Below are 17325 nucleotides of genomic sequence, written 5' to 3'. Positions count from 1 at the left end.
CAAAAACCACTCCCCCCGCTTCCCGCACCCCGCACCCCATACGTGAGCTCAAATTAGTTGCAGCCGATGTACTAGCGCTGTGTACGGCACGTAAATAGATTTTATGTATAGTGTATTCTGATGGATCCTTAAATACGTTTCTTGAGTATAATTAAATATGTACATAGCTATTTTACATATGCGTATAGCACTCTTGATTATACCTTTAGTATGTTATGTCTTTCTTAGAGGTAGAGTTCTAAATACTGTTAATTATTGCCGTATTATTATTATTAAACAAGACATCGAAGTGTTTTTTTCGTTTATTTTTTATAAGAGAACGGGACAAACGAGCAGCGGAACCACTGAGGTGTTCATCGACGCCCATGCACATCTGTAATACCAGAAGAACTGCAGATGCGTTGCCGGCCTTTGATATGGTGATACGCTCGCTTCTGTCGTTGGTGGTATTTTCAAGCCAGTACGACTTAGAGAGAATTTTCATCGACACTTTTTTAACGTCACGTTAGAATTCGCGTCGGCGTTGGTGGCTGTCGAGCAATGAACGCTTTAAATTAACTCTTGTTTCCTTCACGCAGTGCTCAAAATGCAACACTGCGCTATAAAAATGCGCTTCGGTATGAACAGAAACATGGAAATGCCTTTTGATCGCTTTTTAGTGCGCGTTAAAAAACCGCCCGTTTGAACGGGGGGTAAGGGTCCTTTAAGAAACTGGCGTACCTTATTTCAAAGACTGGTAACGCATCTGCAGTTCCTCTAGTGTTGCGGATGACCATGAGCGTCGATGAAAATCGGTGTTCAAACTGCTTGCCCCCTTTTCGTATAAAAATTATATGATTTGTTACTGGTTCCATTCTTGAAATTGATAAGTCCATTTCCAAAGAATATAACAATAGGAATACTTTGACATAAAATTCCCATCTCTTGTTTTCTTCTAAGCTAAGTTGAAAAATTTCAGTTTGTTATCCTATTTTTGTCTAACGTGTGTTAACACAAAATTTTGACACATGACAACACTGGATATATAATTTAAATTGTAAAGTGTAATTTTTAATTTGGCTTCAACAACTTAAATTTCTGGAAACTTGTTGGATAACATATTCCGAGATTAGTTGTAAGTTACACGTGTAACTTAAATGTCTTCAGGCCAATTGAAAATCACTTTGCGCGAAGAAACTAGTTTTTAATATTTGAAGCTTTTATGTTCTTTAAATAGTATTTTTTAATTCGCTAATGAAACGTTCTAATACTTTTATTAGGTTTTAATATAATGAGTGTTTGAAGATTTCATTGAAAAAAATTCCACATAGGAAAGTAAATTATTATTAGCATAACATAGGCAAATGTATATAAAAGAGTAAAACCTAGAGGTAAACAAAACTGGCTGTCAAAGTCTATATATAAATTTTACAGTCGCATTATCTTGTACAGTAACAAAGTAAGTTTAATATCTTAGGTATTTTATTGCGTCACATCATTCGACACGTCACATAGTAACATATTGTGTTAGCAGAGTTATAAATCACTAATGTAAGCGAGCCGATGTGGGGCGCACATAGAGGTACATAGAGCATATGTACTGAGAAGTCCGCGGCGGAATACATAATGTAAGAGAAACAAAGCTGCTACATAATGCCCACCAAATTCTAAGTCAGGCAGTGGAGTAACTTAAAAGAGATTGTGAATTTCGAACAAACTTAAATGCTTTTTATATTATCAATTATTGCAGAATTACATAAATTCTATGTCTAACGTTTAACCAGGATAAAATAGCCCATGTTATATATCCTGCAAATTTAGTATTATAGGTATAACAGTAACAGAAATAATAAAACTATTTATACGCTTTTAGAAATTTTACACAGACTCTGTAATGATAGAAACATAAGAAATGTTTGTTACATGTTTATTTGTTAGTTGAAATTATTTCTTTCAACTTGTAGAAAATTGTAGTAAGTGAACCGCTTGCCGCTTACTTCTAACACCACGACGTAAGCGGGCGGAGTAGAGCAACAAAGGAGAAATTTCGCTAGAGCCATCCACCCACAAACAAACAGGCGAGGCGTTTCGCATTCCGTCCACTGAAGGCTTTGTAAGCGGCATATCAAATTGAACCTTGTGATCTCACGTTTATGCTATACCTATAGCTGTCTAAATCTCTCGTGTACTCACCACAATATGTGAAACTGTGAAGAGCGTCCTTGAATGAAATGAGAACGTTCGCTTTACGAATCGCAACTGGGATCGGATCGTTTTATAATGGTCTGTTTTTATCTAGTGTTGTACTTATTGATTTTGTCGACAGTCTCTGCAGTTACGACCATCAAATCCATAGAACAACTTATGCAAATGTTAACGCTGGCTGGTTGTTAATTTATTTACCAATCACGATTTATAGCTATTTATAAACCGTTAGCTATCCAGGAGAGGATTTTTTTTATTACAACGTGGCAAACGAGAAGCTGCCACCTGAATTCGCCGAAGCTTCTATACTACACTAAGCGACCGCAGCCCATAGACATCCGCAATTGCAGACGCTTTGCCTACCTTTAATCGACGGAGGAGGAGATGCACAAAAAGAGAATATTTCCCTTTCCGATGCATCTCTTCCTCCATCACATCCACTTCCTCTTCCCATTGTTTCCTTATAAGAAAAGGGTGGGAAGGGAAATGAGACTAAAATAAGACCTTCAGTACCACACTCAGTCGAAACACAGAATTACTTCCTCTTCACGCCTGTCTTCTGTGTGGTCGTGGTATTTCACCGGGTGAATCGACCCATTCGTGCAACAGATGGTGTTGTTGCTAGCGTCTACCACTGTTAAAATTAAATTAGTGTCTTATTCATAAATAACTTTTATTTCAAAATGGAATCAATTCTAATAAGAAATACTGAAATACAGAACAACAATTTTTATAGTTATATACCCATTCTATTACACAGATCATTTTTTAAGTAGGCAACATAAATATCAAATAAGAAATGAAACACCCTTTAAAATTTCGAACGAAAATTTAAGCTTTTTTTTTTTTTTTTTTATAAGAGAAGGGGGCAATCGAGCGGCGCGAACACCGAAGTGATCATCGACGCCCATGGACATCCGCAACACTACGAGAATTGCAGATGCGTTGCCGGCCTTTAAGAAAGAGATATGCTCGCTTCTTGAAGGACCCTAAGTCGTAGTGGTTTGGAAATACCGCCGAGGACAGACTATTCCACAACGCGGCCGTGCGCGGCAAGAAATTTCGCGAGAACCGCACTGTTGTGGAATGCCAGCCATCCAGATGGTATGGATGGTACCTGGCGGTCTGTCGGGTCGTCCGATGACGAAACTCGGCGGCAGGAATCGTTCCAAACAGTTCTTCGGAACACTCCCCGTGGTATAAACGATAAAAAATGCTGAGGGAACTGACGTCCCTCCGCAAGGCCAGAGTATCAAGCCGATCGTTAAGAGCTCGGTCGTTGACGATTCGAGTCGCTCTCCGTTGTATGCGGTCAAATGGAAGAAGCTGGTATTGGGGTGCTCCCGCCCAGAGGTGCGAGCAGTATTCCATGTGGGGCCGAACTTGCGCCTTGTACAGTTGAAGGCGGTGGCCCGGCTGGAAATACTGCTTCGCCCTACTGAGCACACCCAGCTTTTTGGAGGCCAGCTTGGCCTTGTCTTCCAAGTGACCGCGAAACTGAACGTCACTCGATATGTCAACGCCGAGAATACCGATACTGGCTGAGGCAACCAGGGGAGTGCCCTCAAAACGAAGATCTACGACAAAGGGTTGTTTTTTAGCGGTAATGGCGCATACTTGTGTCTTTTTGGGATTGAATTCAACGAGATTTCGTCGACCCCAATCCGAAACTTCACCCAGTAGGGTCTCCAGTTCAGACACAAGTTTGGTCCGTTTCTCATCGGCAGTAGCCCGAGAAACATTGGCACGGGCCGTGTACAGTGCGTCACACGTGCTATCGTCTGCATAACAATGAATGTTGCTGAATTGCAGCATGTCATTGATATGCAGAAGAAACAATGTGGGCGACAGTACACAGCCCTGTGGGACACCAGCTTTGATTGGTTTCGGGTCAGAGCACGCACCGTCAACAACGAGCTTGATGCTCCGACCCTCCAAGAAGCTAGAAATCCAGGCGCATAGTTTCTCGGGCAGCCCGTAGGAAGGCAACTTCGCAAGAAGTGCTTTGTGCCACACCCGATCAAAGGCTTTGGCCACGTCCAAACTAACCGCCAGGGCCTCCCCCTTGCCCTCGATAGCCTCCGACCATCGATGCGTGAGGTACGCGAGAAGATCACCAGCTGAGCGACGCTGACGGAACCCATACTGCCGATCGCTAATCAGCTGATGCTCCTCAAGGTACCTCATAAGCTGGCAATTGACGGTCGTTTCCATGACTTTTGAGAACAAAGGGGTAATGGCAATCGGCCTGTAGTTGGACGGATCAGAGCTATCGCCTTTCTTTGGGATCGGGTGGATTATGGCAGTCTTCCATGAATTCGGGACGATGCCTAAGGAGTAGAGGAACCGGAACAGGCGCGTTAAAACCGGTGCCAACTCAGGAGCGCAAGTCTTAAGCACGATGGGAGGAATTCCGTCAGGCCCACTCGACTTGTGGACGTCCAGAGAATACAGCACTTTACGTACTGATCTCTAGCGAAACTGGATTTGGAGCTTGTACGATTTCAACTTTAAAACTGTTATAAAAAAGCTAAAACGGAAATCAAATCGGTGAAATAACGTCACTGCGAAATACGTTTACCGGTGACGTGACAGTTCGGAATAAAAAAAATATAAAAAAAGCAAAATTAAAAATAAATCTACTCAGTGGGATCTCGTTTCGTTTAGTTTAATCCGTGACGTGCACGAGTGGCTCTCGCGAGCCGTACGTGGTGAGTTTACGTATGAACTATGTACGTATCTATGTACATATATATGTACATATACATATGTACATAGTTTTCGAGCGGGGTTTATTTACCCCGGGTGTTTGCCCCGAGCGGAGCCGGGCCAGCTGAGTACAAACGTTTGCATTACCGACTGGATATCGATTAGTGATGTTATTGATATAATATTTCTGGTATCGATAGTTATTAATTTGATATCCTTTTTAATATATTCTTATGCTTTTTAATTAAATTACCGATAACTATTATTTGAAATAAAATAATCCTTGTATTGTGTTTGACTAAAATTTAAGTAAACTGGAAATAAGTAGGTAATTAATGCAAAGTGATACTTTTCACAAATACTATACTCGTACGAATGATATAAAGGATTGATTAGATATAAAGAATATTTTTGTTAATAAGAGTCTAAATTTTTGTGGTTAAAAATAAACCTAGCATTTATTCTGATATTTGATACAATCGCATATAATTAACAAAATTGATATGTTAGCATTTGTACACAATTTTGAAAAACTTCATTTTGGTTTGTCGATATCGAATGCGCATTGTACATCACTAGCGGTACTCAGTGATGCTGGCGAGGCGAAACCGAATTTCCGAAACGTCTAATAAGTTGGATGTTAACTCTGTCAGCATCGTGTTCGTATGTATTTGACAACACCAGCTAAACCAGACCTATCCACCCCTTTACATTTTATCATTATAATAAACGATAAGGAGCACGGAGGAGGGAGATGACGGATCAAGCATAAATGGTTCATCCTCGTCGCCTGAGTTTCGTTTCGCGCTAGAAGTTAGTTCATAGTCTCTTGGGGTATGAAATTAGGGAATGTTTAGTTAGTTGCTGAAACGCAGAGAAATCTAGATGTTCAAACTTAGAATTGTAATTAGACGAAAGCACCTAGATGGATAAAGTTTTAAATACTGACGTGACATAAAATGTACATATGTATTCAGTATTCTGGTTCTAATTAGTATATACTGGAATGGATTAACATGAAATGAGTTTGCAAATTAGTTTCTTACAAAATGCTCAAATTAGTTAGTCTTAAAATTTGTAAATGCTAAATAAAAAAGACTGAAATATCTTACTAATATTATAAATGCGAATGTTTGGATAAATGAATGGATGGATGTTTGTTTGAAACTATAACAGCTCAACGGATCTCGTTGAAATTTGGCATAGATATTGATCATATCATCTGGAAGAACACCTAGGCTACTTATTATGTTTTTGATCCCGCGCGGACGGAGCCACGGGCGACAGCTTGTATTTAATACACACACAATAAAATATATTTTCTTGATCTTGACAATAATTATAAACTAGGTTTTGATTTTCGAATTTGACAAGATAGGCGAAATCCATTAAAGTTCTAACCGTGGGTTGCTGAGACCGAAATCTTCGTTTAAAACAAATTATTATCTCTGTTTTTTAAAGGTAATGAGGACGATATGTTTTACGCAGAGATTTTGGTATCACAAACCAACAGTTAGTCGATATTTTCTAATTAGAATCCATTAATAAATGTGTAATGCTTACTTATTCGTTTAATTAATGAAAAATCTTATTTTCGCAGATTGGTTACGTATTTTCTAGAATATATTAGAATTTAATAACAGATCCATTGAAATCAGAAAGACATTTTGATGTTTTTACAAAGTTAAAGATTTGTTCTAAAACGTTTTGTAAAGAATAAAATTTACCAAATATCATAGTTATCTATCTATATATATAAAAGAAAGTCGTGTTAGTTACACTATTTATAACTCAAGAACGGCTGAATCGATTTGACTGAAAACTGGTGGGCAGGTAGCTTAGAACCAGGAAACGGACATAGGATAATTTTTACCCCGTTTTCTATTTTTTATTCCGCGCGGACGGAGTCGCGGGTAAAAGCTAGTATGTTATATTTTATTTAATTAAGGTACATTATATCCATTTTAATGAAGCGATCGTATTTTGTTGAACATATCTACAGTTTACAGAACTGTAAGAAATTACGAATCAACAAGTTATTTACCGAAGTTGTTAAAAATATCAGAGATTGAGCGGCAAATGGTAATGAGGAGTGAGTAAGATCGAGGGGGACTGAACGCTCGCGGATTAATAGTCTAATTATGTAGAAAGAGGGAAAAGAAATTGTTTAAGCGAAGTGTAGGCCGCGATTCACTTTCCACTGTTTGAGGCAGGTCGGGGAAGATTTTTACGTCAGTTTTCAGTCAGTCTTGTTTCTGTATAGTCGGAGTAAAGCATATTGGCACTTGAGAGTATTTTATTAAATGTTTTATAATTTATTATATATTGTGAAGAGATTTTTTTTAATGGTAATATGATATTAAATGGATAATTTAAAAAAGATAAATTTAACAAATGCGTTAAGTATTATCATTTACTAGATTAGAGTAAAGAAGTTAAGGAATCGAGCATTGCACACTGTGATCTTTAGTAAGGTTTATTTCAGTCATTAATAAGCACTTATTGCCCATAGAGGAAAACGACAAACATAAAAAGAACTAAGGATTTTTCTTAACAGATTTTCAGTGGCCTAATTTCTCAACAGCCAAAAAGCGATGAGGCAAGTATAGCTGAGTACCCGCGAACATTGCCGCTTGGAGCAATCATAATGAATATTTTATTTTATCACAGCTCTCCCCCCGTGCCCCACCCGCACCCCCGCCGCGGCATTGCCCCGCACCCCCGCGCCCCGCAGCCGTGAACTTGACACCGAGCGAAAAATTAGTTCACAAGGCGAAAGTGAACTTTGTACAGAGTTTGCACTTTTTGAACGAACCAAGACTGAGAGATAAAAGAAGTTTAAGACGAGGCGCGCGGCCAACTCACTACACCATCCTGGCTATATATATTCCTTCATGCGTCAAATTACGTTATGTTTTTTGTAGATTTGCATGTACAAGAACAGAGACGTCGAACCAATGAACTTGTTTTTTTATTATTTTTTGCACACAATATCAATAAAAGTCTGTTCTTAAATCAACTGTACTATCTTTAAAATGACATAAAGCAGGTTTTTAAACGTTTAAGTAGATTATATACTTCATGAAAATTTATTTACCAAAATTTTTGATTCAATATTAAATAAAATAATTAAGGTGATAAAATAAAGCTTCAATGCGACGCGGCGTCGGTACTGTTCTATTTATTTATAACAAATTCCCTGCTAATTAACTCCTCTACAAGCGCTTAAAGTTACACATAAGCCTTATTCCACACTCGGGAGAACCCCAACCGAACAGTTCAAAAAGCACCAGAGTGAGGCTACTTGTGAATTAACATACTCCACTCAAAGCTACCAAACTAACCGCATACGAGAGAAAAAAAAATCTTACGTATTTCACTCATTCACTCACTGTATGAGGCTAATTAAAAAAGTACAGAGGTTGGTTTTGCGAGTGGCGTAGTTCTGCTACTCTCCGCTAGGTAGCGCTTTTCGCTTTGACGAGTCTTGGAGGTTTTGTCGGGGGATGTTTGTGAGGTTTCATTTTTTAATGAGGTCGTGTATTCGGGCCTCTGCGGCTGGATAGGCCGCCCCGCGCTTTGTGCTGCGATAACCGCCTGAGCCCCAGTTAGGCGTGAGCAACGCAAAGCGCCGACGTAGGCGCGTATGTGTGCCTATTGAAAGAGTTACGTTTAGGCTCCTCGTTTATTAACGTTGCCGATGAAAGAAAGCTATCAGTCCGGGATTAAAAGCGTATTGTATAGGTATGATATTGTATATATTATATACTATTTTTTTTGTATTACAAACAAATATACAAAAAAAGTTGATAATTGTTATACTTCGTCTCATATTATTTCGTATAACTATACAATAACACAATTTTAACAGCAATCCCAATACCCATAAAATACTAAACGCGTGTCTAAAATTATAAAATTGTGAATTGTCATAATATATACGCGTTTTGTATTACCTAAAAAATAACATAAAAGTTATTTTTTATAAGAATTGTATTAATTTTGTTATTTACTCTTAAATTATTTTTCTTCATCGTGTTTATTTTATTCGGTGATAGTGACATCTATGTATGAGTAGTTGGTTTAAAAAAAGATTCAGAGATGTCGCTAGTTAAGTTAATAGCAAAAAGGATTTCACAAGTTGTTTCCATTTTGTATTTGAAAATAACTGTCTTATTATACTAACTGGAAGTAAGAAAAATAGCTGGAAATTAATTTGACGGCTAAAAGAAGCACATAAGATAAATACTACCTCCATAATTTATTGCGGGCAAAGGCTTTAAAAATATTAATTCTTATACGTTATACATAAATGAATGCTAGTGCCTAACAGAGTTCATTTATGTCATAACCAACTCTCTTTAAAATATCAGTTTTTTTAATATCAAAAGGTGGCAAACGAGCAAACGGTCACCTGGATTCGCCGAAATAGCGAGGCGACCGTTGCCCATAGACATTAGCAAATGTATATGCGTTGCCTACATTTAATCAACGGAGAAGGGGACGCACAGAAAGAGGATATTTCCCCTTCCTATGCGTCCCCTCTTTGGCCAAATCCACTTCCCATTCCCATCCTTTTCTAATAAGAAAAGAGTGTGAACGGGAAGTGGACTAAAATTAGTCCTCCGGCACCACACTCATCAGACGAAACGCGGAATTTCTTCTACTTCACGCCAGTCTTCTGTGTGGTCGTGGTATTTCACCGGGCGAGCCGGCTAATTTGTGCAACAGATGTTGTTGCTGGCGTCTACCACTGTTAAAAGTGGTAGTAGTACTACCAGTTAGATTGCAACCATGTCACACTTTTGTGAACTTTAATTAGCCGAATAATAAAAGGGTAATAATGTTGAAACTCATTCTCATGTTCAGTCAAGTTCAAGTTGAACTTCATGATAATCATGAAAGAGTATATACTAGACGATTGATTGACAGATGTAAAAAGAAATAATTCAATTCTAAAAATGAACATCTCTTGATGTATGTTGTCAATCACAAAAAAATTTCGGATTATCCCAATAATATTTACAGTGTAAAAATTTTGGTATGAAAATGACAAATCTACTGTGTAACCGGGGGTAATAAAGATATAGGATAAAATTATACTGTGTGCGATGGTGAGGTGGCGCATGTTCTTGTTACTGGCCATACTGCTTCTCCTACCGACCCGCTCCCACAACAAGTTAGAGGATGACGACGATGATGAGTAAGTATTCAAGTGAATCTCATTAATCAAAATAATATTTATTAAAGGACAACCATGTGATTTTAACATTAAGGCGTTGATATAAAATGTTTAACTTCAAGTAACTAGTAACTTAAAAAAATCCCCTTCTTAGAATGTTGTTATAAGTTTATACATTTCTTGGAAATTAATATAGATTTGGTTTTTCAAAATTTTTAATGTAAAATAACATGCTTCATTATTTTTCACAATTATAATTAAATATATAATATTCCGAGAAATTACATTTTATAAATGATGAAAATAATACAATAGCCAACCGTACACAAATACTAAAGAAATGTAATAAAATACTTTTTTTACTACAAGTGATTTACATTGGAGTTGACCAATAGATGGCGACACTTGTACTTTCGTAAGCAAACTAGCGTAACGAAATCTTGTGAATTACTTTTCGGAGGAGGAATGAGGAAGACGATGACGATGAAGAAGGCGAAGATGAGGAAGAGGATGACGTTGATGCATCAGAGAAGACTGACACGGGGCCTGGAAGGCGCGCACCCGCCATACTACCGACGCCAAAGACCGTGCCCGTTTCTAGGACGACGCCCAAACGCGCTCTAGAGTGTTATGTATGCGCTTACAAGTCCGAAGCACCGCTGAAGGCATGCTTAGATCCCACAAAGTACAGGTAATATTTCAACTTTACCAACATCAAGGGCAAAATTGTATCATTCTTTTCTCGAAGCGAGACTGGAAACTTTTTACCTACAAGTTTTGTTGTGGACAGAACAAGAAGATTGTAGTTTAAGTAATCATTGCTTCGGGTACGGTTTTTGAATATAATTCCTGGTTTACAGAAGGGTGGGCACAATTTTTTAACTTACATTTATTTAGTTCAAGGACACCAAGTGATACCGCTTTTCGCTTTTCTTATAAGATACCTAATGACAAAGCTTATAAGATGTCAACTGATTGAGCCTACTTATTCTACCACTTAGTCGGTGGAACGTTAGTTCCTTTGTTGATGATAAACATTGATTATTTTACTGTTGCTGATTTATTTTATTGAATATTTCTGTAGGGTACACACAATAACGTGCCACAGCGTGGATGACAAGTGCTTCACGTCAGTGATAGCGAAGGGCAACGCGTACGAGGCGGTGATACGCGGCTGTCGCTCCGGCTGCGTTGGCTCGCCGGAGACCACGTGCTGTGAGGTAACTGACTACTTTTACCGAGGAAAGTCGGAAATAATTAACTGTTTCTCTGACTTTACCTAATATTTTAAGTGACTATTACAGCGAGGCAACCACAGGACTTAGTGATATTGTTCCTAACTTAATTAAGGAGAGGAGGTCATGGAATAAGATAATTTTCACATTTTTGTTATCCATTAAATACTTTTCCCGTTCCCTTCCTACAGTCAAAGCTACCAAGAGTAAGAGCTACAAAAATTGAACCTCTTGCTAATTACAGTCGAACCTGGAGAAATAAGAGTCCAAAGGAACGCGATATTTTTCTGGCTGATAGAGGTTTTTCTGTAACCCGATTTTCTTGCTTAGGGACGTAGTCCATCGGAACAGACAATGACTCGTGCTTATGCAGGTTCGATTGTATGTGCATAAAACGCAGAATATGTCTGTTATCGCTTTTCTTCTGTACCTGCTTTTCTATTCACATATGAAAAAAAAATCTATAACTTTTTTCAGTTGAATCGCTGTAACAATCACGCCTTAAATCTGCCGGTGGTGGTGCCACATTCAGTGAAAAGCAAATCGTCCAAGTCATTTCCGCCCACTGTTTTCTTCTTCGTAACTGTGCTATTGTTATTACAAACAGTAGGTAAAGTTGCCTTCGTCTGATTGATAATCATAATAGGGTTCAATCAAATCACAATTTCAATTAAGAATTAAATTCAATTAGATTTATTTTTAACATACAAAAGAGTTTCTAATACAATCAGGTTATATTAAAATGTTTGATTGTATTATGAGTTTTAAACTTATATCATTTTTGGTTTTATACATAGCATAATTTGAGATTGAATGGAAATAATAAAACTTTTGTGAAACAACTTGTAAATGTAAGTGAGTGATGTTAGATCTCATCGAAGTTCTGTTTTGGTATAGTTTTTGTATATTAAAGTGTTTGGTTTCTTGTATGCGTTTTTTTTTTATCTCTTACAATAATTTTGCATTTGTATTTCCTGACCGATAGTTAGTAAATGATTTTTACGTGCAAGCGAATTAAAATTGCCAAGTGTCAATACCGGAATAGTAACGGACCTTAGATTGCGTGGTCGTTTCTTCGAATCCGGTTGTGATCGTGAACGATATAATTTTATTATTTTAATAAAAAAATCTTAAATCAAATAACCATATTTTTTATGGATTCGTACTTTTATTGTCGTTAAAATATAGACATTTGTAGTATACAATATAGTATAAGTAATCATACAAATTTTAAATGCCTAAGCTCTACCTACCTTTACCGTTAGGGCAAGAATTTTGTCGTTTATAAATACAACACTAACTAGTCAGAGTATTTCATCGCTCGTAGCGTTTGCATTACCTAGGTTGAATGGTGTTGTTAAATTTTTAAGCGGGCTAGGTGGCAGACCTTTTGTCATAAGCGGCCGTCATTGGGGGAGTTTTTCTTAGCAACATTTTTCGTGCGAGATATATTTAGAAATAAGAGATTTATTCACGAATTTTATCAGATGGCCCGAAAACCAACTGTGTTAAATTTGTAACTTTATATTTTAACTGTAGATCATATTATTTAATGCATAAAAATAGATTAAAATATGTCGTACGTATTTTCAATAATCAATCTTTTGAGAAATTTCTAAATTTCGTGCATTTTATTTGATATAAAATATTTTGAATAGTTACATTTTAAACTACTACGTAGTATAACAATTTCGTAGATATAAAATCATTTTATAGGCAATAAATTTATAAGGGATATCCAAAAGAAATCCTTTTAAAGCTCTTATGAAAGCCTTAGTAGGCGGAAGGGCGAGGGAAAGGGTCACTCGACCTCGGCGGTCAAGCCTTTCCGCCCAATTGAACCTTCCGGTTAGGCGGAGTGCCAATGTATGAATACGATGAATAAATCAGCAAGGGTCCGTGACAATATTTGTTGAGAAAAATGTTACGGAGATATGTTGAGATATGGTAAAATATGTGTAAATATTGTCCCAAAAATATTTATTTTTTTCTTCATATTTTGCAGTAAGTAAATCTTATTATTATTATTTTTTATATATTTATCAAGATATTAAATTACCTTAAGTTTGAAAAACAGTTACTGTATTACTCCAAAAAGAAAACAGGCATTATTTAGATAAACACGGGTTTGTCTAAATAATGTCTTTAACGGTTTTAACCCTTTGACCCTCTGTCATTGACATTATGAACGTCAACGTGGTTATAGAAGAGTATGTAGACTAACATATATATTACCAAAAATACTTCAGGTATAAGTACTTTGTTATTTATTTATCAGTATGCATTTCAGAAGCTTACGCATAATCGTATTTCAATAAACATAATTTCCGTGCGATATAAGTGTTGCCACACTAAGTTTTTTATGATTAGGCCCTCAGTTTTGAATGTAAAACTTAAAAAAAATTTAAAAAGTTGAAATTTTCCAGATGAAAACTTTGATATTTCAATATCTATTAAAATCAATCTGCACCCTAAAGCATGTGTGATATTCACACGCAAGAAATTTCAATAAACCTCAAGCAATTTCCTACCCTCGAGTTCACTCAATTTGGGGTGTCCAGCGTGTTAAGAAGCCAGTTCACTTGTTTTCAACATATGGGGTAAATCATCCGAAAGGGAGTATTATTGATACCAACTTATAAGTGCACTTAAATTGATCTTTATAACAAAGACAATAGATCATATTTTACCTTGTTTGTAGTAATAAGATTTTTGTAGTTTTGGTGAATTTTTGAACGCGGGAAAGTTCCGATATCCGCACCGGACTCGGTTGATTTTTATTGGGCAACAAGGGTTTCCGACATGTTAACCGAGATTTGGGACGCGAAAAGTTTGGTCAAACAATGTACGAGGGTGCAAACATTGGCCGGCTGTTTCCGTGTTTGATCTGAAAAGTGAAAAGTCGAGTTTACTTTTTATTACCTCGTTATTGAAGAATTTGTGATCGTTATTAAGCTTTGCTATTTCGTATGTATTTTAAGTCTAGCTGATGAAATATTTGAGTGATTTCTTTCTAAAGGTAAAAGCTTATAAGTGAATAGTGTATATAAAGTTGATGGAGTAGGCGAGGCGATTAGAGATGCATATAGTTTTCAAGTTTACAAGGGACGTGCAGCGAGAGCCTACACCTGGTGCTTGCAGACACAAAGACATCGAACCCGATGATCGATCGTGTCATTTGGCACGCACCATCGGTCAACTGAGATTTGCACAAAATCGATATAGTGGCGAACTGTAACAGACATCTTAAGCTATCGATAAATACATCAGTGTCAGTAATCAAATTGAATTTAAACTTTTTAATTGTAGTTAGAACATATGCTTATAATTTCACTTATATACCTATATTACAATCTTTCGTTTGAAATTATTCCTCTTTTTCCTTTAAGAATGTTTAATGCAAATAATTTTTTAGTGAGTTAACGTTTAAAAGTAGAGTAAGGTAATTTAAGGTTCATATAAGGAAAAAATTAGATATGTGATCCAAGAGAAATTAAAAGTTTTTTTTTGTTCAATTTTCATTCATCACTTTAATATTGAAGACTTGAAAAAGTCAACTGAAATTGATTTCCAAAAATTACATGTTATATCGATACGATAAACATACGTCACATCACTAGTCAAGAGTGACAAGTTTAATACTTATTATTGACCGGATGATGAATGATCTACGGGTATTTAGATCAATAAAATTATGCAAAATCATCGCACGTATTGTCATTCGCTGTTGTGTTGACCGTTTTACCTTATTCTATCGAATATTGCGTACTTTGTGCTAAAATCGATAATAGTTACGCGGATCAATCGGAACTTAAAAAAAAACTGCTTCGTCATAATAACGGTTATTATACATTACCACAATATAATGTCTAGTTATTCTATACATTTCGTTGTCGTTCAAAATATTAATCATTTTGATTGTTTTTTATAGTTTTTCATGTAATTCCTTGACTCGTTTTGGTGTACTAGTTGTATTTTTAGTTAAAATAAGACAGCGCCTTTGTGTTTGGGATACCAGGGGAGTAGCAGACAGTGAATGTTCTATTTACACGAGGGAGTGAGTAACGCATGCCCGCGCGTTTGTTGCCCGGCGCGTTGACCGTCGGCCGCTCGGACGGATGGACAAATGTCTGCATACGTATCATTTGGCTCTTTGCCAGTGGTCTTTAAGAATGCACGACGTTTTATTTGCCGTCGAAATGTTTAGCTCTTGACGCTTTGCTGAAGAATGTATCTAAACGAATTAGTGTTGTAAAAAGTTATTTATTTCACCTTTTAATATTTTATAAGGATAATATCAAAGTCGACGTCCATGTAGCCGGATACATGTTGTGAATCAGATTGAAGGAAACGATATATTTTGGATGTAACGCTGCTTATTTGAGTACATATTTTTTATATTTATTAACTTTTCAGAAATCAATTGTCATTCAATGTTATCATTTACCTGCCTGATAGAAACCTCACTTTCCGCTTAAATACTATCATAAATCTGAAGATCTTTATGCCGGTTTTTTTTTTATTATTTAAAATCCAAATTATATTTCAATTATGGTTTTGGATTAAGTACCTACGTAATGTTTAAAGGAAGCAATAACATAGCAAACAAATCGTTCTCAAACAGGAAAACTCTTTCGCTTCCAAAATTTATGTCGGAGCTGTGTAAATACTTTGCACGCAAATAAAGTGCATTTAACTCGTCCGAAATTTTATTTCGGGAAGTACCATTAACAATATTTGGCCGTTGGCCGCGTTGCAAAACATTTGTCCATAACTCTGTTCTTTGTTCGTTGACCAGTTTATTTTTATTTAAAATTATTATCTGTTGAAAGTCGGAAATTGTACGGGCCGATGTTTTACCGACATTCCAGATTGCACTTAGGGTTGCGCACGTCTTTAGACATTTTAATATATTTTTTAAATTTATGCACACACAATTGTTTTTTTTCCATAAACTGTAAAAATATAAATCCATAGTATTGTATTTAAAACCAGAGTAATTATAATCGATGTTTAATAAAGCAGATAATCCTACAAAGGGCCAGTAAAAGTCATGAACTAGGTTCTATCTTAGAGAGCTTTCTAAATCAGGAATGCGGGCGTCAGTGGGATTGAAACCACGGAAGCTAAGAAGCACAAAGAGGGCATCGTCGATATTGTGATAGGAAATTCACTTATCAGTTTGAGGCCCATCGCCCGCTCTCTGCGACTAAGTTTTTTGACTCGCGACCTCACTTGAAGCTAGCTTAGTATGGATCGTAATGACGTGGACTTTGTCAGTCTTAAAAGTTCTTAAAATTTAGATGTTTTGTTACTACTATAAGCCATTAAATGCATATTTTGGTACCATTCTATTTCGATACCCTAACATTATTGTGTTGTTGTGTATTGCTCTCTCTTTCTCTCCCTCTCTCCCTGTTATCATTGTGTAGTCTTAGTAATATGATTGTAATAAAAATAAATTAACAGTAAGTAGGAATAATAATGCTATCTATGTAAAGTCGATTCCACACGACACCAGCCACTCTTAAAAGGGCAGTTGAGGATCGTTGTTAGATTTAACACACACGGGCATACGGGTCCTGGCTTGATTGAAAAGTTGTTCCCAAACTTTAAACTTTTCAACCACTCTGGGGTACAGTTGTTCTGACATGTCCGCATCTTATAAGTTAGAAGTCCCTTACACTTCCCAATTTGTTTGCTTTTAACTGTTGAAACTTTTAGAGCTTGTCATTTTTTATCTGATTAATAAGTAATTTGTATTCCGATGTATTTATACAATTACTTTTTTTGCTTTAATCCAAACAGATACAATCGTGTTAAATATTCTGAAAAGAAGTTGTTACTTATACAACCGTTTTTATTTGTGTGTTATTTTATACTAGCTTTTACTCGCGACTCCGTCCGCGCGGAATAAAAAATAGAAAACGGGGTAAAAATTATCCTATGTCCGTTTCCTGGTTCTAAGCTACCTGCCCACCAATTTTCAGTCAAATCGATTCAGCCGTTCTTGAG

The 17325-nt window shown here is 36.6% G+C and overlaps 1 protein-coding gene across 1 annotated transcript; it reads left to right on the top strand.

Annotated features, from left to right (window-relative positions):
• The first annotated feature begins 9871 nt into the window (after positions 1 to 9871).
• On the top strand, positions 9872 to 12014 carry LOC106719812. The gene is made up of 4 exons (XM_014514254.2): positions 9872 to 10096; positions 10536 to 10766; positions 11160 to 11295; positions 11788 to 12014. The coding sequence occupies exons 1-4, from the start codon at positions 10005 to 10007 to the stop codon at positions 11938 to 11940; spliced, it is 612 nt and encodes a 203-aa protein (XP_014369740.1). The 5' UTR covers positions 9872 to 10004; the 3' UTR covers positions 11941 to 12014.
• The last annotated feature ends 5311 nt before the right edge of the window (positions 12015 to 17325 follow it).

The sequence above is a fragment of the Papilio machaon genome, chromosome 14 (assembly GCF_912999745.1).
Source record: "Papilio machaon chromosome 14, ilPapMach1.1, whole genome shotgun sequence".
Taxonomy (NCBI): Eukaryota; Metazoa; Arthropoda; class Insecta; order Lepidoptera; family Papilionidae; genus Papilio; species Papilio machaon.
The sequence above is the reverse complement of the archived record's forward strand: the minus strand, read 5'-3'. Positions and strand labels throughout refer to the sequence as shown.

Coding starts and splice junctions, on each gene's coding strand:
- LOC106719812 (XM_014514254.2), top strand. CDS start 10,005: ATGGTGAGGTGGCGCATGTTCTTGTTACTGGCCATACTGCTTCTCCTA. Junction 10,767..11,159: donor TTAGATCCCACAAAGTACAG/GTAATATTTCAA, acceptor ATATTTCTGTAG/GGTACACACAATAACGTGCC. Junction 11,296..11,787: donor CGGAGACCACGTGCTGTGAG/GTAACTGACTAC, acceptor AACTTTTTTCAG/TTGAATCGCTGTAACAATCA.